The 25,611-nt window shown below is 55.0% G+C and overlaps 1 protein-coding gene across 1 annotated transcript in view; it reads left to right on the top strand.

The window, feature by feature from the left end:
• Positions 1 to 18,297, top strand: part of Il6r (interleukin 6 receptor) — a 44,146-nt gene extending 25,849 nt beyond the window's left edge. The window contains exons 7-10 of the mRNA XM_078027486.1: positions 8,526 to 8,572; positions 9,615 to 9,687; positions 11,823 to 11,916; positions 14,775 to 18,297. Of these exons, the coding sequence (XP_077883612.1) occupies positions 8,526 to 8,572; positions 9,615 to 9,687; positions 11,823 to 11,916; positions 14,775 to 15,006 (446 nt within the window). The 3' untranslated portion in view covers positions 15,007 to 18,297. The remainder of the gene's footprint in view (positions 1 to 8,525; positions 8,573 to 9,614; positions 9,688 to 11,822; positions 11,917 to 14,774) is intronic.
• Positions 18,298 to 25,611: the final 7,314 nt, after the last annotated feature.

Genomic DNA, 25,611 nt, shown 5'->3' with positions numbered 1-25,611 from the left:
GCTGGTGGTGGGGGCTGCCTGGCCCTGGTCTTCCCCCCCCCCCAGGCCACCCAGGCTGGGGACGGGGACTCCCAGAGAGGAGCTCAGAGGGTCGTACACATGTTGACTCCACCGCAGTTACGAATGCTTTTTATTTTTAAAAAGGTGATAAAAAATAATCCTCAGTGCTTTGGGGTGGATTATTGAAATTAACCCGTTGAGTGATAAAATAAAAAATTCCAGAAAAATACCAAGAGAATAACTATCAACAGTATTTTCCCTTAGCAAAAACCAGTGGGCGTATTTTAGTCTTTAAAAAGGACATTTATGTGTGTGTAGTGACATATTATATATAATTGTATATATAAAATACTGTGCCAGATGGTGCATAAAACCTGTGATCCCGGTGACTCGGGAGGCTGAGGCAGGAGGATTGCGAGTTTGAGTGAGCCATTCAGCAAGGCTCTAAGCAGCTCAGCAAGGCCTTGTCTCAAAGTGAAAAAATAAAAAGGGCTGAGGCCAGGTGCGGTGGCGCCCACCCGTCATCCCAGAGGCTTGGGAGGCTGAGGCAGGAGGATGAGTGGTCCTGGAGATGTGGCTCAGTGGCCGAGTGCTCCTGAGTTCAATCCCCAGTGCCAACCAACCAACCAAACAACAAAAAACCCAAGAAAAGGGCTGGGATGTAGCTCCCTGGTAGAGTGCTCCTGGGGTCATCCGCAGTAATACCCGTGCCGTTCCACTTTGTCTCTGAACTTGAAGTCTTATAAACAGATTTCCTGCCTAGCTTCAAATGTTTTATTTTTCCAACTTTTTTTCCCTCTTTGTTACTGGGGATTGAACTCAGGGGTTCTTAACCACCGGGCCACATCCTTAGCCCTCTTTATATTTCATTTAGAGACAGGGTCTCACTGGGTTGATTAGGGCCTCGCCAAGTTGCTGAGGCTGGCTTTGAACTCGCCATCCTCCTGCCTCAGCCTCCTGAGCTGCTGGGATTATAGACGTGGGATTATTTTTTTGAAAATGTACTATTTGCTAACTGCATGATTAATTTTTTTTTCAATACCCACGGGAGGTGTTTTGTTTGTGTTGGGACTGGGGGTTGAACGCCGGGGTGCTTAACCACTTCCTGCGTTGCTGGGGATTAGAGGCATGTACTACTGTGCCCAGTTTGGAGGTTTTTTTTTTGTTTTTTTTTTTTTTAAAAAAGAAAACAATTAAGAATTTGTATCAAATTAATACAGAAGGCTTGAGAAGCTGAGGCAGGAGGTCTGCAAGTCTGAGGCCAGCCTCAGCAACTTAGGGAGGCCCTAAGCAACCCACAGAGGCCCTGTCTCAAAAGAAACAACTAAAAAAAAAAAAAGACTGGAGATGTCACTCGGTGGACAGTGCCTGGTTTCAGTCCCCGGGACCCGAACCACAGCAGCAGCCAGACCCCCAGAATGCCCAGCAGAGGCCCGCGCCCACCGTTGCTGCTCCTCCTTCCTGTTTCTAGGTCTTCTGCTGGTGCCCTGGTAACTCTGGTCTTTCTTTTTTATGTCTTTCCTTTCCCCCTCCTTAACTCTAAAGGACAAGCTCAGATGAGTGACTTTTCCCCCTGATGAAACCACTGGGGACTTTGTCTAGGTGTCTCCCTGACCACACCTGGTCAGCCGGCCTCTCTTTGAAGCTTCCAGAGATAAAGAGCTCCCCCCAGCACTCTCCTTGTGGAACACCTTCCAGGCGCGATTGTTTTCTAACCCTGCAGCACAGTCGGATCCAACCAGTCATTCATTCTCTTTCTCTTTGTTGGTCCTGGAGACCCAGGGGGTGCTCATCCGCTGAGCCACATCCCCAGCCTTTTTTAAAATTTTTACTTTTGAGACAGGGTCTCGCTAAATTGCTGGGGCTGGACTTGAACTTGGGATCCTCCTGCCTCAGCCTCCCTGCTGGCTGGGGTGACAGCCCGGCACCACGCCCACTCAATTAGTCATTCTAAATTCCTTGGCGATTAAAAGAATAAGGCCAGACAGGCACCTGTGATCCCAGCAACTCTGGAGCCTGAGGCAGGAGATCGTCAATCCAAGGCCCTTCTGGGAAAGTTAGGAAGGGCCTTCGGCAACCCATGGAGACCCTTGTCTTAAAAAGGGCTGGGAAGGTAGCTCAGTGGTAGAGCACCCAAGGAGTCAATTCCCACCACTGTGTTTAAAAAAGAAAGAAAAGGAAAAAAAAAAGTCCTGATTTAATACTCATTGATTGATGGTGGCAAAGTGTGCCCGACATGAAGTCTGTTACGGTGACGGCTTCAAGTGTGCAGCTTTGTGGCTTAAGTCCAGGCGCAGTGTGGTGCCAGCGTCACCGTCACCACCGTGCACCTCCAGAACGTTCTTATCTTGCAAAACCGGAACTCGGTTCCTCCACAGGATAATTCCCCGTTCTCCCATCCCTGCCCCAGCCCCCGGCAGCCCCTGACACTCTGCTCTCTGTCCCTGACTGGGACGACTCCAGATCATTCCTTTTGTTTGGAGACGGGGTGCTTCAAACAGGTGGAGCCGCGTGGGACGTGTCCTCTGGTGCCCGGCTCATTTCGCTGCCTGTGACTTGTCCTCAGGGCCCACCCACGTGGCGGCCGGGGTCAGAATCTCCCCTGGAAGGCGGTGGTGGGCTGTTGGGCAGAACCACGTCTCTGGTGTCCTCGTTCCCCTGTCCTGGGCACTGGGGCTCTTCTGTCTTGGCCGTGGACAAGGCCGGACGGAGCTGTTGGAGTTCCTGCTTTTGGTTCTTTTGAGTCGACACCCAGAAGTGGAATTTCTGGGTCACGTGGCAATTCTATTTTTAATTTTTTGAGGAACTTCTGTCTCTGCGGCTGCTCTGCGGCTGCTCAGACCCACCTCCCGACACTAGTTATCTTCTTTGCCTTTGGACCCTCCCTTCCCCTCCCCTCTCCCTTCCTTTCTTTATCTCTCTTTTTGAGACAGACTCTCGGATTCCAGGCTGAAGGGGTCCTCCTGCCTCAGCCTCTCCAGGAGCTGTGATTGCAGGAGTCCACTGAGTTCTTATTTTTGGTACCAAGAATTGAGCCCAGGGGCGCTTCACCACTGAGCCACGTCCCCAGCCCTATTTTGTGTTTTATTTAGAGACAGGGTCTCACTGAGCTGCTTGCTAAATTGCTGAGGCTGGCCTTGGCCTCGCAGTCCTCCTTCCTCAGCCTCCCAAGTCTCTGAGATCGTAAGTGTGCGCCGTCACTCCCGGTTCAGAAGGCCTTCTTACGTGGGCCAGCGCTGGCCTTGCTCTGTCCCCTGGGCTGCTCTCTGAATTCTTCCGGAGTTCTCAGAGGACTAAGACCTGTTGGCACTCCTCTTGCCAGGCGGCTGCACGGGAGGGTTGGGAGTTTCTCCCTTGGCTGCCACCTGCCCCTGAATCCGGTCTCATTTGTGGACTCTGTAAATCGTTGGCATCCTCTCTTCTGTGGAAGGCGCTGTAGCAGGGCCGTCTGGGCAGCCTGGGGACTGTCTTGGACTTTCCAGCCTTGGCTCATGTGCTGGGGTGACCCCACGGGCTCAGAGAATCTGGTTCCTCCTCCTGAGCAGCTGCAGAGTTGAGCTCCTGTCCCAGGTGGATGGCGGGTGGATGGCATCTTCACACCCCGCGACGACTTTATCCAGGAGAGAGACCTGCAGCGCCCCTCCACGGAGGGCGGACGCGACTAGGGGGACGCAGGACAGGAATGGGGGCAGGTGGGGGAAGGTGAGAAGGAGGTTGGGAGACCAGGTGAGGCTGCTGCCGGTGGCACGGTGTAACTGTTAGGGACATGTCAGGGCTCCAGGGACTCTATCCCCGGGCTTCCTGGTACCAAGGACCTTCAACACGGAAAGCCCAGACAAAAAGGAGGCTGCCCTGAGGGTCTGAGCGGAGGAGGAGAGGCCGGCCTTGGCCTGGCCCTGGGGGAAGCTGTGTAGGGGCCGGAGGTGGAGGAGGGGCCCAGGGCCTGGGCTTCACAGGTGCTGGGGACACGCACAGCGTCTGCACCAAGGCGTGTGTGTGTGTGTGTGTGTGTGTGTGTGTGTGTGCATGCCCCCTCCCTCCCATGGGACAGGTATGGGCACCCTGTCTTGGGGCCCTTGCTTTGGCCACCAAGGCCAGGTCACTGCTGTCAGCCCCTGCAGTAGTGGCTCTTGGAGACGCTCCTGGGGCCCTTGATCACAGGGAGCAGAGGCCACCTGTGACCGGCAGCTCCTCCCAAGTGGGAGTCGGCCCAGCTTCACCCTCTCCTCTCCCTGACGGCAGGCACATCCGGTCTGGGTCCCCAGGACCCTGCTCACCTTGCGCCGGGGCAGAGCGCCTGGGGAAGCTCCGCCAGGCGGAGGGGGGGGGGTCTTCTGTTTTCTGTTTGAAAATCCCTTTAACTCCCTCTCCCAGTCCCCAAGAACGGGGCCACACCCGTAGAGAAGGTTGGGTTTTGCCTTTGTCCCGCATGTGGGTGGCCTGAGGCCAGTGCCAGGGAGCTGCAGGCCGTTAGGTCCCCTGGCCTGGACCTGCAGCTGCGGGACCTCCTCCCCACGTGGCCATCCCATCAGGGGACCTCGTTTGCTCCTCTCCTCAGCACCAGGTGGGACAGGCTGCCAAAGAGGGCCTGGTCCCAGGGATCTGTCCTGTTCACTGCTGCAGCTCCCCACACTCCTCCATCTGGGCTCTTTCCTTCCATGTCCCCTCCCTCCCTCCCTCCCTCTCCCCCTCTGTCCCTCTCCCTCTCCCTCCCTCCATCTCTCTCTCCCCCGGGTCCTGGGGGTCAGACCAGCCCTTTCTAGAAAACTTTATTTTGGGACAGGGTCTTACTAAATCGCCACACCAGCCTCAAACTCGACTCTTCCTCCTCAGCCTCCCCAGTGGCTGTGGTCACAGGCCTGTGTCCCTGTGCCTGGTCCTTGGACCTGCCTGTTGGCTGGGCGTGCTGACCCCCACCCTGCCCACCTGGGGCAGAGCACTGGTCTGCAGGGAGGCAGACGTGGTCCAGCTGCTGACCCTGCTCCTAGGACCAGCCCGACCCTGGGGAGTCCCTAACCAGGCCCCGGGGCGGGGGGGGGGGGCTCATCTGTCAGGTGGGGGTGGTGAGGCTGGCCTCCAGAACCCCCAGCCAGAGCCCCCCTTGCTGGGTTGGGCGGCCTCCAGGGTGGGAAGCAGCGGGCACAGGGCAGGACTCGTGGTCAGCTGGCCCAGACCCTGTGCGGGCCTCTCTCTGCAGCAGGTACTTGGCTCCACCCAAGCCACAGGCGTCACGGTGGCTCCCAAACCCCTGGGCCTTCCTGTCTGGGGACGGACACCGTGACCCTCCCAGCTCCAGAGCTGGGAGCCGACCACTACCTGGTTCAGCTGCTGTCCGTCTCGGCAGAACCTGACCTTCGACCCTCCAAACCCGTCTCCTGCTTTTGTGTCCAAGCACTGTGCGTCCTCCATGCCGTTTCTAAGTCACAAGACTGTCACCTCCCAGACACCACCCGTGGCTCCTGTGGCTCTCCCCTGAGCTTGGTGTAGAGGCCTTTGGGACAGCCTGCTGACCGCCCAGTTAGTCTCACTGGAATGAGGCCCTTCGTCCACTCATTCATTTTGCTCATGAGTTCGTTCTGTTTTGAATATAAAATATAGAAAACTCGGAACTATGCGTACGGGGCAGACGGAAGCCACCGCCTGTCTCTGGTCCTGGGGGTTGACCCCAAGGGCGCTCCCCCTGAGCTGTCTGTGCCCCAGCCCTTCTCGTTTGGAGACGGGGTCTTGCTGGATGCAGCTGCTGCGCCTGACCAGAAATGGCCTTTATTTATAACGAGATAAAGTCACGCTGGGAAGTCCTTGGGCAGAAACAGGGCCACCTTCTCCACCTTTATTCATAATGATGCAAATTGCCACCCCCCACACCTCACAGGGGACAACTTAGTCTGAGTCACACTATTTTCAGGGTCATGCAGGGAGCTTTTTAGAAAGTTTCGTTAGAGCTGGGCCCAGGGGCGCACACCTGCAATCCCAGAGACCTGGGAGGCGGAGGCAGGAGGATCGCAAGTTCAGGACCAGCCTCAGCAGCTTAGTGAGGCTGCCCCAAAATAATGCTTTGGGGATCTTTGTAACCCTGGGGACTGAGTCTCATTGCCAGGTCCTGAAGCCGTAGATGGAGGAAGGGCCTGTGAGGTTCGGGGCGTGCTGAGCAGGGCCTGGGACACCTCCATCCTGAATGGCCGACTGTGGCTGCTGTGTGCTCTGTTTAGTGCGCCACCAACGCCTGCCTTTAGTTTCCATTCCAGCGCCCGCTGCATGCTCTGTTGGTCCCTCGGTCACTCCCTCCCAGGAGTCTGTTTTCCATCAGGCTGGGCTGTGAGAACCCCCCTCCCACCAAAACAAACTGGACCCCTCCCGTGAATTTGAGGTTCAATTCTGGACGAACTTGCTGTGTGACCTTAGACAGGTTGCTTTCCCTCTCTGTACAACGAGGAGAGTGGACAGATTCCTTCACTGGCTCCAGGGCAGCTGACGTGTGATTTGTTCCCTTCCTGGAGATGCCACACTCACGCTGGGAAGTCTCTCTTGGGCAGAAACAGGGCCACCTTCTCCTCCCGTCCTTGCCTACCCCTGGGTCGGGGGCTGTCTTCCTGGTGTGCCCCATTTCTCTGGTTCTCTGATTCCTCCATGAAAAGTGACAAGAAAATACTTTGAAATCCAAAGCGTCCCACCCCGGGCTGGCCGAGGTCCAGCGCCTGGTTTCTGGGGCCCGCTGCCGCCAGGCCTGGCCTCCTGTCCGGGTCTGACTTTGATTAGCGACTTCTCCAGAAACACAGTTCCCAGGGGTGGGGTGGCCTTGGGAGGGGGACCTGTCCACCTCCTGTCTCCCGCCAGCCGGGCTCCGCCACACAGGCCAAGGCGACCCACTGATCATGTGATTCTCTTTTATTGAAAAAAGGTGCGCGGAAGGAAGTTCAAATGCTGATAGTGCTTATGTCTTTTTCTGTGTGTGAATATAGGTTATATTCAGTGTAATGTACAATAGATAATAATATAGATGTGTTTCTTTAGAGACTTTCAGTCAGAGCTGGGCGAGGTGGTGCACGCATGTAATCCCAGCGACTGGGGAGGCTGAGGCAGGAGGATCTCAAGTTTGAGGCCAGCCTCAGCAACTTAGCAAGATCCTATCTCAAAAAAGAGCAGGATGGGGCCGGGGTTGTGACTCAGTGTTAGAGCACTCCGGTAGCACGTGGGAGGCACTGGGTTTAATCCCCCGCACCACATAAAAATAAAATAAAAGCATTGTGTCCACCTACAACTAAAATATATATATATATTTTTAAAAAGGGCTGGAGGTGTAGCTCAGTGGTAAAGCACCCCGGGTTCGTTTCCTAGTGTCTCTAAGAACAATAACAACAAAACAAGGTTTGATCAAACTATAGGACTTTTTTCTTGTCTTGCATTTTTTCATACATTATGTCATATCATCAACCTTTTTTTATAAAATATATATTTCGAAGTTTTATTTATCATGTTTCAATTTTTAGTGCATTGAACCCAGGGGTGCTTAACCACTAAGTCACGTCCGCGGCACTTTGTTCAATATTCTATTTGGAGACGGGGTCTCCCTGAGTTGCCTAGAGCTTTGCTAAGTTGCTGAGGCTGGCTTTGGACTTGCCATCCTCCTGCCTCAGCCTCCCTGTTTTTATTTTTATATTCTTGGGGTGCTGGGGACTCAAACACACAGGGCCTTGCACACACTAGGAGAGCGCTGACCACATCCTCTTCCCTTATTTTATTTTTTGCTGTACTGGGGAGCGAACCAGGGCTGCTCTACCACGGAACCACATCCCCAGCCCTTTTTATTTTGTATTTTGAGACAAGGTCTCACTAAGTTGCAGAGGCTGGCCTCCGACATCTGATCCTTCCCGAGTTACTGCGATTGTGGGAGTTTGGCTTTGCACCCAGCTCCTTATTATGTTCCTATTGAAATGGACAGAAGAGTTGGGTCTATGGATGGGGTACAATGTCACATTTTGACACGTGTAGGCGTTGTGCACAGTTATGACACTGTGCGTCTCTATCGTAATTGTACAGCTTGTCCCTTAGGGTTGGATATTTGGTTACTTCCCGTATTGTGCTCCCTTATTTGTTTGTTTTGCTGTTGGTGGTTGGGATTGAACCCGGGCGTTGTGCGTGCTAGATGAGCTCTCTGCCTCTGAACTGCATCCCAGGTCCTGCTATGCTCTTTTCCTGATTTATTTATTGTCCCAGGGATTGAACCCAGGAGCACTTAACCACCGAGCCACATCCCCAGGCCTTTTTATGCTTTTTATTTAGAGACAGGGTCTCACTGAGTTGCTTAGGGCCTCGCTGAGTTGCTGAGGCTGGCTTTGAACTTGAGATCCTCCGGCCTCAGCCTCCCGAGCTGCTGGGATGACAGGCGTGGGCCACCGCGCCCGGCCCCTGTTATGCGCTTTTAAATAACATGGTGACGATTTTTATTCTACTTCTGGAGCCATCGGTCAGCACTCCAGGGCCCACGGTCACTAACGACAGCCCTTCCCTCTGCCCTCTGTCTGCAGAGTCCAGGAGTGTTCCGGCCGTGACCTCTGCGTCCCCCTCCGCGGAGGTGAGCTCAGTTCCTGTGAGAGTCGGGGCAGCAGCACCTGGTGGTTTGCAGGGATTGGCCCCGGAGGAGGGAATTTGCAGCCCAGCCCTGCCTCTTCCCGAAGTGCAGCTGAGCCGGTTTCTGCCCCCCCCAAGTCTCTGTGCAGGGACAGTGATTCCACGTCCCGGGGCTGGGGGCCAGGGCAGCCTCGCCCGGCACGGAGACGCCTGAGTCCAGTGGCCACTCTTTTCTCTTGAGCCTCTCGGGCACCCCCAGCTGCTTAGCCTGAGACACAGTTCGGGTCATCCCGTCCCTCCCCTGGCTCCTGGTGTCATAATTGGCTGCAAGAGGCTTTCCCCAAAGCTGCTTAGCCAGGTCTTAGGGTAATCCAATTTCCCTCAGCCTCACCGCTGCCTCCCCCCCGGAGCCTCCAATCCCCTAAACGCTAAGCCCGGAGCCTCAGCCACTCCTGGGTCTGGGCAGCGCGGGGAAGGAGCCCAGGCTCCCGGACTGTCCGGGCACCTCTGTGACCCGCTGCAGGGGAAGCCCATAGCTGGGGGCCCGGGCTCCCCCAGTGCAGGTCCCAGGGGAGCGAGGCCGACTGGAGACCGGCCCGTCCTGCTTCACTCTGACCCTAGGAGGGAGCCGAACCGAGACCAGGCGGGTTAAGCAATCTGCCCAGGGTCACACAGCTGGCCCGTGGCGGCCAGGGTTCCAGGCCAGGCTTCCCAGTGGGCAGCGGCCCCGACCCCTGGCACCGGGCTGTAAGGACGGTTGCTGCTTCGGGTGTCGGGGGAGCGTCTCCTCGGCGCAGGGGCTGCGCCTCCCACTCTGGGGAGCGAGGCGGAGGGAGCGGAATCCCTGCCCTAAACAGGAGACGCCAGGAACCCTGTCACAGAGAAGGAGCTGGAGGGGACACACCTCCAGGACCTGGGAGGTCACAGACAGGGAAAGGGAAGCCCGGGTGGCCCAGGGAGGTCTTGGAGAAGGTGGCGCCCAAACTGGGTCTGGATGATGTTGGGATCCAGAGAAACGGGCCTGTGACGCGGCCTGTCTCTCCCAGGTGCCTGCGACTGAGGACGAGGAGCAGGAGGAAGGCCGCCGGAAGGTTTCCGAAAAAGCAACCAGCCTCCCAGGTCAGGACTGGGGACGAGAGTGTGTGAGTGTGTGTGTGTGTGTGTGAGTGTGTGTGTGTGTGTGTGAGTGTGTGTGTGTGTGTGTACTGGGGCTTACCACTGAGTCGCGTCTCCAGCCCTTTTTATTTTGACATGAGATCTTGGTAACTTGCTGAGGCTGGCCTCAAACTTGCAGTCCTCCTACCTCAGCCTCCCGAGTCCCTGGGGTTACAGGCCTGTGCTACTGCTCCCGGCAGGATTGGATGTCTCTGTCTTCCTCTGATCTGGTGGACACGAGACTCATACAATCTTTTCTTATTTGGGTACTTGGCAGAGGATCAATGGCAGAAATATCTAATGACCCGATTCATTCAGGTGTGACGTGGTTAGCGGAAACTTAGCGGGGGGACCAGGCGCAGAATGGAGGAAGCAGTGAACTATTTCACAGTTGGCCCAGGATACAAGTGCGTGTGCCACCACCACGTTCCTGGAGTCGGAAATGGCATGAACCTCGCCTTCCCGCCCCCGACCCCCACACCTTCAGGTCTGGGAAACTCAAGAAAGGCCGTGGGTCCTGTGCGTTGGACTAAATGTGCGGGACTCGGGGGTCCTGGCCCCAGGGTCAGAGACTGGGCAGTTCCTGGGTGACTCCCGGGCTGTCCGAGGAGGTCCTGGGTCCGGGGCCCCTGCCTGGCTGGCTCCTTCCAGGTGGACAGCCCAGTGTGCGCAGCGCCCCTGGAGGAGCTACGGGACCCGGGGCTGAGCTCTGCCCAGCTGGGACAGCACAGACTTCAGCTCCTCCATCCTCCCTCTCCCTCTGCTCCCCACCTCAGGGCCTTTGCACCTGCTTGTTCCTCTGTCTGGATGCTCTTCTTCCACCTCCACTTGACCAGCTCCTTCCTACCACCCAGGTTTCTGCTCAAAGGCTCCCTTGTCAGAGAGCCCGTTCCTGACCCTCATGTATGGCAGACGTCCCCTCTCCCACGGAGACTCTCTTCCCTTCCTGGGTTTGCTTTTCTTTTTTCTTTTTGGTAGTGGGGATTGAACCCAGAGGCACTAACCACAAGGCCACCTCCCCAGCCCCAGCCCCTTTTTCATAGTTTATTTAGAGACAGGGTCCCACTGAGTTGCTTAGGGCCTCGCTGAGTTGCTGAGGCTGGCTTTGAACTCGCAATCCTCCTGCCTCGGCCTCCAGAGCCGCTGGGGTTCCAGGCGTGGGCACTGTGCCAGGCCTATGGTCCGCTTGTCATCATTGCCGTGGCCACCGCTGATGTCACCTTGCATGTGACCTGTTGGTCTGCCTCCCTTGAGTAGTGTAGTGTCCAGGGGGAGGGTCTTCTCCGTCCTGGAGCCTTAGAGCCAAGCCTGGCCACGGGACCCTCCGGACTGAATGAGGGAGGAGGATGGTGACGGATGACGGAGTCGCGATCGTGAGCGGCAGGCGTCTGCTCTTCCTGTCGAGGTGTGGGGAGCGCCCGAGGGACCTGTCTTTGAGGTCCGTGAACGCTCACAGTCAGGCTGCTGGGCAGTGCCTGGCCCTGGGCGGCCTCTACACCAGCAGTGGGCACCGTTTGCAGGAGGCCGAGGTCCTGGGTCCACCTGGCTGGGGCTTCTGCGATCCCAGTGGACAGTGGTGGCTTTGCTTAGGTGTCCTCTGGCCGGTCCGGGGTCTCTGGCCCCCGTAGGAAGGGTCTTTCTGGGGCAAGACACGGCTGTTATGAAGCCGGGTTGTCTTTCCTTCACTCAGCGACACGTTTTGGGGGCTGCTTTGGACCAGGCCACGGGAGCCGCTGGGAGCAGGGCCGAGGCACCCGCCTCCTCTGGCCAGAGAGCCAGCTTGGAGGGACTGGGGGTACCCGGGGGACACTCGGCTTGAGTGGGGGTCCCTTCTCAAAGGAAGTGGCCTCGTCTCGTCTGAGACCTACTGGTCAGGCAGGGCCTGGGCCGCCCAGGGCTGCGGCCTGTGGGCAGGGCCTTCGGGAGAGAAGGGGGCGACCTGTGCCACTGGGCAGAGCGGGGCTCTTGAGCTGGTGACAGCACCCGCCACGTGGCCTCTGTCCCTCCTGTGTCTCCTCCTTTCTTTTTGTGGCGCTGGGGACTGACCAGGGCCTGTGTGGGCGAGGCAGCCTCTCCCAACCCTTCTTCTCCTTCTCCAGGGCAAGATCCTCTGCCCGTCCCGCTGCCCACCTTCCTGGTAGCCGGGGGAAGCCTGGCCTTCGGCTCGCTGCTGTGCATCGGCATCGTCCTGAGGTGAGCCGGCCGGGGGTCTCCGTGACGTCCTGTGATTCGGATCTAGCTGCCCTTCACCCGGAACCACCGAGTGTCCAGGGGCTGGGGACGGGCTGGGTGTAGAGCCCTGGCCTGGGGAGCAGCGCGCCCCGGGTTCTAGCCCAGCAGCGTGTGCACGCACACACACACACACACATGTGCACGCACACACACACACACATGTGCACGCACACACACACACACACACATGTGCACGCACACACACACATGTGCACACACATGCAACACACACGCACACACACACGCACACACACACACACAGAGAAGCGCTTTGGGGTCTTGGGAGGCTCCGGCTGGCGGGCGTGGTGGTGCACCCCTGTGATCCCAGTGACTCAGGAGACCTCGGGAGGCAGGAGGATCGCGAGTTCCAGGCTCACCGTGGCGACTTAGAAAGATCCTGTCTCCAAATTAAAAAATCTAAGTGGCTTAGGGCCTGGCTCAGTTTCTGAGGCTGGCTTTGAACTTCCTGCCTCAGCCTCCCAAGCCCCTGGGATCGAAATAATTTCTAAAAAAATTTAAAAAGGGGCTGGGGATACAGCTCAGAGGTCAGGTGCCCTGGGTGCAATCCCATTTCCACACCCACACCATCTGGGAGCATTTGCTCACCCAGTCGTTCACTCAGCACACAGAGCGCCCACCAGGAGGCTACCCTGACCCAGCGCTGCAGGACAGAGGCCCTTAGGGTGGAGATGTCTCATGCGGAGGGCAGACTGGATAGGTGACTACAGGTGTGTGGGTGAGAGCTACCAATAGAGCCGGGCATGGAGGCCCACGCCTGTGATCCCAGCAGCTTGGGAGGCTGAGGCAGGAGGATCTTGAGTTCAAAGCCAGCCTCAGCAACTTAGCAAGGCCCTGAGAAACTCATGAGACCCTGTCTCCAAATAAAAAATAAAAAGGACTGGGGATGTGGCTCAGTGATCAAATGCCCCTGGGTTCAATCCCCGGTACCACAAACAAACAAAACTTCTTTTAGATAAAGAACTGTTTTTGTTTGTTTGTTTGTTTGTTTTTTGGTATAGGGGGATTGAACTCAACCACTGAGCCACATCCCCAGCCCTATTTTATTTAGTGACAGATTCTCGCTGAGTTGTTAGGGCCTCGCCGTTGCTGAGGCTGGCTTTGAACTCACGATCCTCCTGTCTCAGCCTCCAGAGCTGCTGGGATGACAGGTGTGTGCCACTGTGCCCTGCTCCTACTTTTTAAATTTAGCATTCTAATATAAGCATTTTTTTTTTCATGTAATTACAAATTCTTTGCAAACCTCACTTTCCTTAGCTGCAGATCCCTCTATCCGGGACTAATTCCCAAGTTCACTAAACCAGTCTCCCATTATTGGGCAGTTGGATGTCGTTCTGCTTTTATCAACAACACTGTGCTGGACATCTTTGTGCCAGAAGCCTCTCCATAGCTCTCTTCTTCCCAGAAGAGGAATCCCTCGGCCAGAGGGTCTGAATATTTTGCAATCCAGAGTATAAAGAATCCGTCCTCCGTCTTCTCACAGGGGAGGAGAATTCCACTCAGGGACTCAGCAAAACTTCAATAAGCACCCCGCTGGGCGCTTCCTGTGCGGGGCCCCGAGTGGCGGGGCCCTAAGTCACATTCTGAGGTTGTTTATTTGGTCAGTGGGCTCAGAGCCCAAGGCAGACGTGGAGCCACCCATCAATGACCTCTCCTCACAAGGACAGGAATAGCCTGCTGGTACAAAAAGGAGCCAAGGAAAATGCCCAAATTTTGTTTTTGATGTTGGTTTCCCTTCCTCCCCGCGATGCCTCCTGGAGCCGCTGATATGCATGTGCTGGACTCAGGGAGGCCCTCTCTCTCCCACTGCGGGGAACAGGTCAGCCACACGGTGGTCAGGAGATGGGTGAAGGGCCCCTTCAGGAAGGAGACGGGCTGCACCTTTGAAGATCAAGGTCGCCATCTCCTCTTTCTCTGAGTTGTCAAGTGACTTCTGTCCGTTGCTGAGCCTGGCTCTGGGCCCGGTGTGGAGCCCCGCGAGCGAGCGAGGCTGTGATCAGAGAGAGATGTCTATCTCCTTCCTGTTGAGCACCGGCTTTCCTGTTGGATGAGTCAACCTGTGCCCGGGAGCCCGCAGCGTGAGGGTGGGCGCTCGCGCTGGTGGGGCGGGGCGGACCAGAGGCTCAGGGAGAGTCGGGGGGAATGGGCATGTCAGGGACGGGAGTGTCACCAACACTGGATGGTGGTTCAAGGGCTCTTCCTGCTGGCCTTGATTTGAGGGAGGCCCCTTTTCCTTCCCACTAAAAGAAGACGTGGCTGTTTTTTAGTCCTGGGGATTGAGCCCCGGGGGTGCCCTACCACTGGGCCACATCCCCAGCTCTTTTTACTTTTTGTCTTGAGACGGGGTCTTGTTAAGTGGCCCGGACTGGCCTAGAACCTGGGGTCCTCCTGCCTCGGCCTCTGGAGTCACTGGGATCCCGGGCGTGATCCGCCATGTCTTGATGTTTCCCTTTTCAAAAATAAATGGATTGGGGACCGAGGACGGAGAGCCTGTGGGACAGGACAGATGAAGGGATGAGCGGGGACTTTGGTGCTCCACCAGGACAACCCGGCCTGCCTCAGCCCCCTTTGTCCATCGGCCTAGCCCTGGAGACCTCCCTTCTTGGGATGCTTGGGAACTCCGCCGCTCTCTGGAGGCTGGACGAATCTCTGGGGTTGGAGACCAGCTGCCGATGGGATGAATCATCCTCACGCCTTGGAGCCGAGCCTGGGCGCCCCAGGCCTCCAGGGCCACCAGCTGTTGGGTTCATTGAAGGGGACGGTCGCAGGGGTGTGATGTGTCTGTGTGTGTTTGTGTGCAGGTTCAAGAAGACGTGGAAGCCACAGGCCCTGAAAGAGTGCAAGACGGGCGTGCACCCGCCGTATTCCCTGGGGCAGTCCAAGCCCACCATCGTGCTGGCCCCCCTCCTCTCCCCTCCCGTGTCCCCCAGCAGCCTCGGCTCGGACCACGCCTCGAGCCACAGCCGACCGGATGCCAGGGACTCGCGGAGCCCTTACGACGTCAGCAACAGGGACTACTTCTTCGCCAGATAGCTGTCTGGTGGTCCCTGGCAGCGGGGTGGGGTGGGGGGGACAGAGGTGCTGAATCGTGTGGGTGACGCAGCCCACGCTGGCTCTGGAAAGACGCTTCTCACTGCCATTCCAGCTCATCTCAGGGGCGTGGGGCACTTGGCTTCACACTGACAGAAGGTTCTAGACTGGTGGAAATCGGCTTGCTGCACCTGTTCTGAAGGAGGAGCTGGTTGAGCTTTCAAACCGCTCTTCCCAAGCGCTCTGCTTCGGGGTGGGGGGGTCTCAGCGACTCAGGACACTGTGATAAAGCCGCACCAAGACTCGATGGGCCTGAGGGTGTGGAGGAGCCGCCCGGCACCCCCACACCCGGACTCATCTCTGCCAGCCGAACCCTCAGGCAGGGGCAGGGGCTTCCAGGAGGCCTGCCGTGGTGGCTGGCTCCTGCCCCTGCCCAGTCACACCTTGTCCCTCCGACTCTGGAAACCCAAGTGCCTTTGCCATTCTGTTTCCTGGACCTGAGGACGGCTTGGCGCCAACCACTGAAGCTGGGGAGGGAGCTCTTTCCTGCCTTCCCCCCACACTTGAAAAGCGGCTGGTGTGTGAGTGTGAGCGTGAGTGAGTGTGAGTGTGTGCGGGGGTGGGGAATAAGTCTCAGGGCCGAGGGTTTAAGTGGAATCATAATCCGCTCCTCACGAGCGTTGTGCTCCATGTGAACGATGATCCTAGGCTTTTGCTGACCACAGAAGCAGCTGCGCCAACTTTGTCCCCCTGTTGGGGTCTCAGGGCTTGAGGACAGAAGCAGAGAGGAAGGAGGGGAGCAGGGACAGGGTCTTCAAGGTCCCCTGTTGTAGCTGAGGGGGACCCCAGCTCTGGAAACCAGTCTCCTCTCCCCCCTGCCAGTGCTGGGAGCCAAGCCAGTTGACTTCATCTTGGTCGGTCGCGGTGCCGGCCGGACCTGAGTGATCGGTGTAGACCATGTCCGTGTGGAAGGAAAAGCGAATCCGGCAAGAATGTGCTTTGTGTTTTCAAAAACCTGCGCTTTTCTCTTAAGGTGCTGGGAGGCCCAGTCTTCTCTGGATGTCGGTTTATAAATCACTTGGGGCGGGGCACAATGATTCTGTTTAGCACCAAAGCAAGACCACTCAAAAAAGGAGGAGGAGAAGAAGTTTCCCTTACAGAGAAGAGATTCTGGTTTCATTCCGTATTTTGTTTTTGTCTTACAGACCGTAAAAATAGTCTGCCTCTTCTCTGAATTGGGGAAAAAGTCACTTGTGACTGTCCGCCCCCCTCCGCGTCCCCCAGGTGGTTAGGAAGGGAAGGGTGTCCCCCTTCCTGTTGTCATGCCGCCCACGAGTACCCGGCAGGGTCCTAGAAAGTCCCCACTGACACTCACAAGGGAGGTTCGTTTTTCTTTTTCTTTTTTTTTTTTTTTTATAAAAACCCCTTACCTGGGTTTCTTCCTCTTTTTGTTTTGTTCCTTGAACTGGATTCGGCTCAGCTCCCGTGGAAGCAGCCGCTCGGTGTTCAGCGGTGACACCCCATAACCACCAGCTCGCTTTCCTGTCGGGGCTGTGGGAACCCAGTGATGATCGTGTCACCCAGACAGGTGACCGCAGAGGAGAGCGGCGATTAAAAGGAGCCGTGGAGCCGCAGACCCTGAATTTACCAGACCACAAGACTTTTCTAGAAGTTTACCCTTTTAGAAAAACACCACGGCCACCAGGCACGTGGCGAGGGGTGGAAGCCCCCAGGTGTCCGCCGCGTGCCGGGTTCCAGGCGCCACTGCCTGGAGCCCTGATGGCTCTTCCCATCCTGCCGCCTTGGGCGGGTGGTCCGCGGGGTTGACAAGGGTCAAGCAGGTGTTGGTGGCTCTCCTTTCCCCCTCCTCGGTCAGGTTTCTGGATCACAAAAACGCTGTGAAAGGAGATGTTAGAATGAGGATCTGCAGGGGACAGTGTGACTCTCACCCAGTTCTGCCCGCAGCTAGGCAGGGCCGCTGGCGGGGGACGTGAGACCCAGAGAGCCAGGCAGCTCTGACCTCCAAATTGTTATTGCTTTCACTATTACTGCCTTTTTTTTGGGGGGGGGTTATCACAGAGGGTTCCCCCTTTACCTGTTATAAGCTAGAGTCAGTGGAGAAGGCCAGGCCTCTCTGGGCTCAGGGTCTGCTTCGTGGCCAGGCCTCTGCCTGAGGCTTTCTGTGTCTGTCCACTAGTCCCAGGGATCACTCTCCCTCAGGTCCCTGCAGCCCACGGGCTGCCGTGGATCCTCATCAGGGCCAACACCCACCTACGGCCTGCGCCCTCAGACGCTGAAGTGCGTGGTCAGGGACCGTTGAGGGAGGAGGGATGCACGAATTCAGAAGCCCATCTTGTTGGGTGGGCCCAGGCGAAGACACGCTGGATCCAGGTCAGACGGAAAGGGATCATCAGTTCTTGTAGCATTAATGACATGTTTTTAAAGAACATTGGATGTGTGTGGTACCAGGTCTTTGGGGGACTCCGCGGTTTGCTCTGATGGGTCCCCCCCTGGCCCTTTGTTGGCGGGACCCTGAACTCACGCTGGGCCTCCTCCACTTCCCCGCTGTCTCGGGAGCCAGGCGTGGGCTCCGTTGTGGTCCTGAGTAGAGCCCAGCGGGGCAGCCTGGGGCTGGCCATGGCTTGTGAGTCTCTTGAAGATTGTTCCGGAATGTCTTGCTCAGCTGCTCTGGCGCTGTCTGGTCCCATGGCAGGTCCTGAACATCGACCCACTTGGGAAGGTGTCCCACCCCCAGCCCCAGGTGGAGATGGTGAGAATCTGTCCTCATTTGGAGAGACGGGGGCCACCAACGGTCCTTCCCCAAACAGCAACCTGCCACGGGGCTGTCACCATCAGGCCCTGGCAGCTGCCTCCGGCTTTGGGCCAGGCATTCCCAGGTGTCCCCGAATGGTCCTTCCAGCCTCTGTCCCTCGTGTGGCTGGGCGCCAGCTCCAGGGAGTTCCCATGGCAACCTTGACGATCGCTAAGGAACATTGTCAGTTTTCTGAACATGTGCTCAGACGGAGGCCTGCTTTGGAAGGGAAGGACTGGGACAGCGAGAGACCTCGCCGGGGGAGCCCGCGCCTGCTGACCACCGTACCTCAGCTCGGCATCGCTTTTGGAGAGAAACAGATCATTGTTTTAAGGGACTTCCCTCTTAATTACCTGAAAACCAAGACCAAAGGCTGATGTCAGTGTATTTTGATTTTTCAACGCTTTTTCCCTTTAATCGCTATTTTGCACTTAAAATGAACATGGTCAATGTTTGAAATAAAATCATTTCCGAAAGAAAAACGCTTGAGATGTCATTTTGCTGCGGGCACCTGGGATCATGCAAAAGGAAAGACTCGCATGATTCACGGGGAGAAAGGAGCCACAGAGGGTGGGTGATCAGGAAGCACTATTTGGCGGGGAGATTTCCTCTTAAGGCGGGATTCAAGGCTCTCTGGGGGAAAAAAAAAATCAGATGAAGCTCAAGAAGTAGCAATTTCCCAAAAGTCCTGGGATTTGGGGAAGGGGTGTGTGTGTGTGTGTGTGTGTGTGTCTGCCATGTTTACCGACTTCATTGGCAGATGATGGACCTGCGGGGAAGGAAAAGGAAGGGCCATTATTCATCAGAGGACTGTTTATTAGACAGGGGTGGGGTGCTAATGCCATCACAAAGGCCACCCTGGACTCCTGATCCTCAGATAGGCGGACTCTGTCCCCTATTGAAAAGGGTCTTAGAGAGGAAGAGCCTGGGACCCGGCCATCCACGTCTTCCAAACAGAGGAAAGGCCATCGCGGGGACGCTTTGTGGGTGGAACCACTGTGTAAATGCCTCAGAACTGGGACAGGGACCTTCAGGGGAGACTGGGAAGGACATAAGTCAGCCCGAAGCTCAAGTTGGGGCCCCCCGCTGCTTGGCCCCCCGCCTGGGCAGCCAGGAACGCCACAGGACGGCCCCACAGGACTCCCTGGATCCCTCAGGACAACATGTTCTCTCTCAGAGCCGGTGCCTGTCTTGCAGAAGGCAGGAGCCAGATGTCCCCGGTGGTGGGTAGGCTGCGTGGGCTGCGGAGAGGGCTGGAGCCGTCCACAGAGCCAGGAAATGGAAGGAGCCGCTTCCCCTTCCCCACGGCTCCCTGCTAGGATGACATGGTTACCGAGCTCTTTCCAGAGAGCCGGGGACGGCAGATGGTGACAGGGACGGAACACTCAGTCACTGGAACTCAGAAAGCATCTCCCTTATTTACCGAGGACCCGTGCTTTCTGCAGCTCTGTGAGGAGGGCGGGTGGCGCTGGAGACAGGGCTGCCACCTTGTGCTGCTGGCCCCTGAAATGTCACCACGCAGCACTGAGCGTGTGAGGCCTGGGAGGGGGACCAGCACATCCCGCCCCCAGGGACGAGGGGAGGTCAACTCATGAACGAAATGAAGATCTTCAGTAAAACTGGGGAACATTCACATTCCAGGTGTATGTGACGTTTAACTAGGGAGCTCCTCCCAAGATGACGACTTCGAAATGCTTCATGAAGCTCTCCGACGGCTAGTGCTGGGACCAACGGGAAGCTCCATTGTCATACATCTGTACTTTCCAGTACTGAGGATCGAATCCAGCAGGGCTCACGCTGGACTTGAACTTGCAATCCTCCTACCCCATCAGCCTCCTGGGTAGCTGGGACTACAGCCACCACACCCAGCACATTATAATATTTTTTAAAGAATAAAATTTAATCAGGAAGGAAATGGTACTCTATTTTGGTTTTTAAATGTGTGCGCCACTCCTTAATAAAAGGGTTTGGTGTTGGGTCTTGCTCGGAGCTGGGCAAGCACTCGACCACTGATCTGTTACACCCCTAACTCTTCAAGGAGAGATGATTCTTCTTTTTCTTTCTTTTTGGTTCTAGGGACTGAACCCAGGGGCCCTCTACCACTGAGCAACACCCCCAGCCCTTTTTATTTTTTCTTTCTTTCTTTTTTTACAATTCTTATCATAATTCACCTTTTTATTTTTGAGATCTGAGATAGGGTCTTGTTAAGTTCCCCAGGATGGCCTTCAACTTGAGGTTCTCTTGCCTTGCCTCCTGAGTCTCTGGGATTACAGGTGTGCACCACTCTGCTGGGCTTCAGTGCAAGTTTTAAAATGCTGGAGACACTCAAGTGGGACATGTTGTCATCTGCGGCCAGCAACAGATGGAGGGGGAGGCCAAAGTGCCCGCACCCTTGCAGCAGGCAGCCCGCTCTCCCGAGGAGCACGACACACGCGGTGTGCAACGGCTTCTCCTCCATCAGCTGTTACAATCCCGCGTTGGCTTCACCCACCAGGACTCCAGCTCAGAAGGTCTGGTGCAAGCTCAGAAGGTTAAATAAGCTAAATGACTCAGATGAAGGTGACGATGAACTCTGAACCACAGAGGACTGGGTGCCTTGGGGACCCCGTATTCTGGAACTTATTGTGCATCAGTGGGTGTCTTCAGTGCATGGGTCTGTGCATCAGAAGAGCAGGCTCCCGCCCCGGGTCCTTGGGGTCACAGCAGCAGGTGTCTAATACGCACTGTAAGGTCCACAGGTGTTCCCACTGTGCCGCCAGCTCTGAGGACCTCTGCTGCCCACGGGACTGGAGGGAGAGTCCCACAGCAGCACGTGACTGTGGGAATCAAGTCGGAAACAAGGTCTACAGGCAGCAAAGCCGTATATGGCCGGCCTCGATGCTTCCCTAGAAGTTTATAGTTCCTTTTTGGTAGAGGTCACCTATCAACATTAGCTAACAAGGACGGGGGTGTGGCTCAGTGGCGGAGGGTTTGCCAAGCGTGCTTGAAGCCCTGGGTTTCATCTTCAGCACCGCAAAATGAACAAAATAAAAACAACTAATATCACTGGCTATTATTACCCATCCCCCAACCAGGGGCTTTACTGACAATATATTCTTTACTGACAATATATCTTGCCCTAATGAGGCTGCAAGGTAGTATTTTCACCTGCTGACAGAGGGGAAGGGAGATGCAGGAGGTCCAGTTAGGAGGCTGAGCTGGACTCCACACCTGGGCCCGCCCAACCCCAAGCCTGGGGCTTCTGTCCTGTCGTGGGGCTGGGGTCCCCACCCCCACTGGCGACTCCCGGTGGGCAGGCCTCTCTTTCTCAGGACGGGTACTCTTTCCCTGTGCTGGGTGGGGTCTTGCCTACTTGTCCCCAGAGGAGAAGGACATGGCTCCTCATCTGGAAGGTTGGACCCATCAGTGTGCAGAGGGGCTGGAAGCCCAGCCCGTGGGAGCCCGAGCCCACCAAGGCAGCGTCCAGGGGCTCTCCTAGGTGACTCCACAGCTGCCAGACCACAAAGAAGATGGGTCACAAAGGGGAGGGAGGGAGCTAGCCCCTTAAAATCGATGCTGCTTCATCAGGGAGGAAGCAAATCGCTTCCTGTGCATCCATCCTGCCCACAGCTCTGGATGTGCACGATGATCTGGTTCTTCTCTTGCTGCTTCTTGGTATCAGTTTTAATGAGCCTCCTCAGAATCCTCAGGGCTGTGCTTTATTGGTGGGGGCGGGACGCTCAGGCCCCCTCTGGCTGGAAGGGTGAGCGGTGGCGCTTTCCACTGTGGGAAGATTCATCTGGGAACAGTCCTGGACGGGGGCGGGGCTGTGGTGGTACAAGGGCAGGGGGTGGCCTTCTCCAGGACCTGGCAGCACCCCAGGGGGCCACACAGCTGTTGGTGGGAGAGAGTGACTGATGGGGGAGGGAGGGGGTCAGGAAAGGGGAGACTCAGCTATGGAACCTGGGGCAGAGGGTCTGGTGGAGGGTCTGCCTGCAGGACCCGGGGGGATGGGGCTGTCCTGAGAAGAGACAAGTGGAGTCTGCGACACTCTAGGAGCATTTAGGGAATCATCCAGGACTGACTTCGCTCTTTCTTTTTTCCTATTGAAAACTTTTTTTTTTTTTTTTTTTTTTTTTTTTACCAGGGGCTGGGGATGTCGCTCAGTAGCGGGGCGCTCGCCTGGCAGGAACAGGTTCCTGGTTCAGTCCCCAGGACTGAACACGTTTTTACAATGAAAGAAAAAATTTTCATTAAGTGATTACAATCCTTCTATTTTGGAATAGTTCCATCAAGTTCTGCCTACAAAATAATGACCACCCAGCCCAGGGGTGAATGCCTGGAGTCCCCGACACTTGGGGGACTAAGGCAGGACGATCAGTGGAGCTTGCAATCCTCCCGCCTCATCAGCCTCCTGAGGAGCTGGGATTACGGCCACCATACCCAGCACGTTATGATTTTTTAAAGAATAAAATGTATCAGGAAGGAGTTGGAGGTCAGTCTGGGCCATGAACCAAGAACTTACCTCCAAATAAATAAATAAGTAAAGAAAGAAAGAATATTAGGAAGTGCAAAGGCCGGGTGTGGTGGCTCAGGCCTGTAATCCCCGTGACCTGGGAAGCCGAGGCAGGAGGATTGCAAGTTCAAGGTCAGCCTGGGCAACTTAGTGAGATCCTGTCTCAAAATTCAAAATCATCATCATCATCATCATCAGTGGTACAGCACCTGCCTAGCTTGTGTGAGGCACTGAGTTCAATCCCTAGTACTGCAAAACTAACTACATAAAAATGAATAAGTAAATGTAAGTGGGTGGGGGGTCACAGACAAAATTAGATTGTCTAAAGATACTCATTGTCAAAGGGCACAAGGTGGTTTGTTAACATTGGTCTCTAATAAAGCCTGACATTCTGTTAAGTGCAGGGAGGCCAGGTGTGGAGGTGCACGCCTGTAATCCCAGTGGCTCGGGAGGCTGAGGCAGGAGGATCATGAGTTCAAAGCCAGCCTCAGCAAAAGCAAGGTGCTAAGCAACTCGGTGAGACCCTGTCTCTAAATAAAATACAAAATAGGGCTGGGGACGTGGCTCAGTGGTCGGGTGCCCTTGAGTTCAATCCCCGGTACCGTGCCCTCCCATGTGCAGGGATTTTAAGGGGAAAGTTTCATTTGCAAACATACCACTTAAAATAACCCAAAATGAACGTAAACATGTCTTTCTTAACTATCTCTTAAAGTAACACACGTTTTTTACTTGTCAACGGCATATTGGTTGCTACCTTGATAAACTAAATGGCTTTTATATGCACATCAAGTATGTATCTTTTATATAATCAATCTGAGTTAGTCATCCTGTTTATGCACATACATCAGAAGGCAGGCTGAATCATTCAAGAAATGTCATGGAGGAAGCATTTTAAGTTTGAGTCAAGGTAATTCAGCAACTCATCCTATATGATTCACAACGTGAAGGAAGAAATTCTGGTGCTACGTGTGGGTTTTGGAAGTGAACTTCGTGCCTCAGAGCACATCTTCTCAATGTCTAGTGGTGTGTTGGCTGTCGGAGCTCCGGTGGTCTTTAGGATCTCCAGCTGCCTGGTTCTGCTTGGAGTCTTGGGCTCCTGAGAGTTTCATCCTCCCAAACAGAAACTCTGCATCCATTAAGCAGCCACCAATCTGCAACCTACCTTCTGTCTCTGTGAATCTGACCATTAGTTTCATGGGGGCGGAATCATGCAGTATCTGTCTTTTTGTGACTGGCTTGTTTCACCCAGCATAATGTCTCGTCTCCAGCCCCCTTCTCCCTCCTTAAAAAATATTTTTAGTTGTAGATGGACACAATACCTTTATTTTATTCATTGTTATGTGGTGCTGAGGATGGAATCCAGGGCCTCATAACGTGTGAGGCAAGTGCTTCACCACTGAGCCCCATCCCCAGCCCTCTTTATATTTCATTTTGAGACACAGTCTTGCCAAGTTGCTTTGGGCCTTGCTAAGTTCTGAGGCTGGCTTTGATCTTGTGATCCTCCTCCCTCAGCCTCCCGAGTCGCTGGGATCACAGGTGTGTGCCACCACGCCCAGCAACCCCATTTTGTTTATCCGCTCATCTGTCAACACACGTTTGAGCTGCTTCCACTTCTTGGCTACTGTGAATCTCTTTATCTAAGCATCTTTTTCTCACTTGCTAACTTAAACCAAGGGATCAATTTATTACTTCTTGTGCCCTATTTTAACTAATTAGTCTCAAATGTGAGGAGTTGTGCAGGCCAGGTATTACCCTCTCAAAGGAGGAGGAGAGGTCCAGCGATTAAGAACCAGACCTAAACTCCAGAAGCCGACTCAGACTGCAATCTAGGCTAGGATCTCACCCACTCATTCCAAGTACCAGTGTCCTCATCTGAAAACTGAGCCTCCCGACTTGGCTCACCTGAGTTGTGAGGGATTAAAATCAAATCATGTGGAATGAAAAGCATCTGCCTAGCCGGGCTCCCGATCTGTAGCAAGTCTACTTTCATTACTCACGTCTTGGCCTTTCACAGGGTCAGAATCCAGTGTTCAACACCCACACCCTGGGCTCTTGGAAACACGCGTTCCATCTCGATTCTGAAAAACACGACTCTGGTTGCTCCAGTGGAGAGCGGAGGGAACGTTTCTAGATGCAAACTTCCTTTCCTCCTAAACACAGATGGCAAAAAACAATAGGCACTTCTACCACCTGGTGGCAACTATATAAATGTTCAGTGGAAATTACAGATCCGGAACCTGGGCTCCACGGCGTACCCCTCTTCCAGGATGCCAAATGACTTTATTCACATGTTTTGGTGGCTTCCACTGGTGGTGGTCGGCCAGCGCTGTGTATCAAAGTCACCTGGTAGAGTTTCTCTATTTTATTTTATTTTTTTGGTACTGGGGATTGAACTCAGGGGCACTCGACCACTCAGCCCCATCCCCAGCCCCACTTTTTATTGCATTTAGAGTCAGGGTCTCACTGAGTTGCTTAGTGCCTCACAGTTACTGAGGCTGGCTTCGAACTCAGGATCCTCTTGCCTCAGCCTCCCCAGCCGCTGGGATTACAGGCGTGGGCCACCTCGCCTGGCATAGACGTTCTTAAAAATACAGATTTTACATTTTTTAAATAGATTTTCCCAGTTTTACAAGCCTCAAGTCCCTCGGAAGGGATGGGGTGTCTGTATGAATAAAGATGACATAAACCCAGAGCCCATCTCTGATGCCCAGCTAGGGATGAGAACAAATGCAGTTCACTCTCTACTCAGGAAGAAGAGGGGCCAATAAACAGGAGCAAAACTGCACTGTTACATTGTTGTTGCTGCGTTCTGTCCCCCTGCCCCCAATACTGGGGATAAAACCCAGGGCCTTGAACACACTCCCGTGGCCCTACCAGGCTACGCCCCAGCTGTTACATTGTATCTGGGAGGAAGACACCACAGAAGGGCTCTCAAGGTGAATGGGGCCGGGTGTGAACAGATCGTCTGCTGGCTGTGTCCCACCCTGCTCTGTTTGTACACTGCGTTACCAGAAGCCACTGCAGATAAAGCTTTGCTGTAGCTGTTACTACAGAAGGTGCTTTTCAGGCAGGGAGGCGATTCTCGAAGCTAACTGGATTCAGCACAACCGCTCCGGTTTTTTTTTGACATAATGTTTATTTAAAGTTCCATCTCAGAGCAAACCATCTGAGGAGGGCACACAGCCTACACCGGGTACTGCAACACATCCAGAAATTTTTAAAAAATATCTCTGATACGATATAAATTATCAAGGTACTATAGATAGGCACCTGCATTATATACCATCTTCAAATATTTTGA

The sequence above is a fragment of the Ictidomys tridecemlineatus genome, chromosome 11 (genome assembly GCF_052094955.1).
Source record: "Ictidomys tridecemlineatus isolate mIctTri1 chromosome 11, mIctTri1.hap1, whole genome shotgun sequence".
Lineage (NCBI taxonomy): Eukaryota > Metazoa > Chordata > Mammalia > Rodentia > Sciuridae > Ictidomys > Ictidomys tridecemlineatus.
This window is presented reverse-complemented; position numbering and strand designations above follow the sequence as displayed.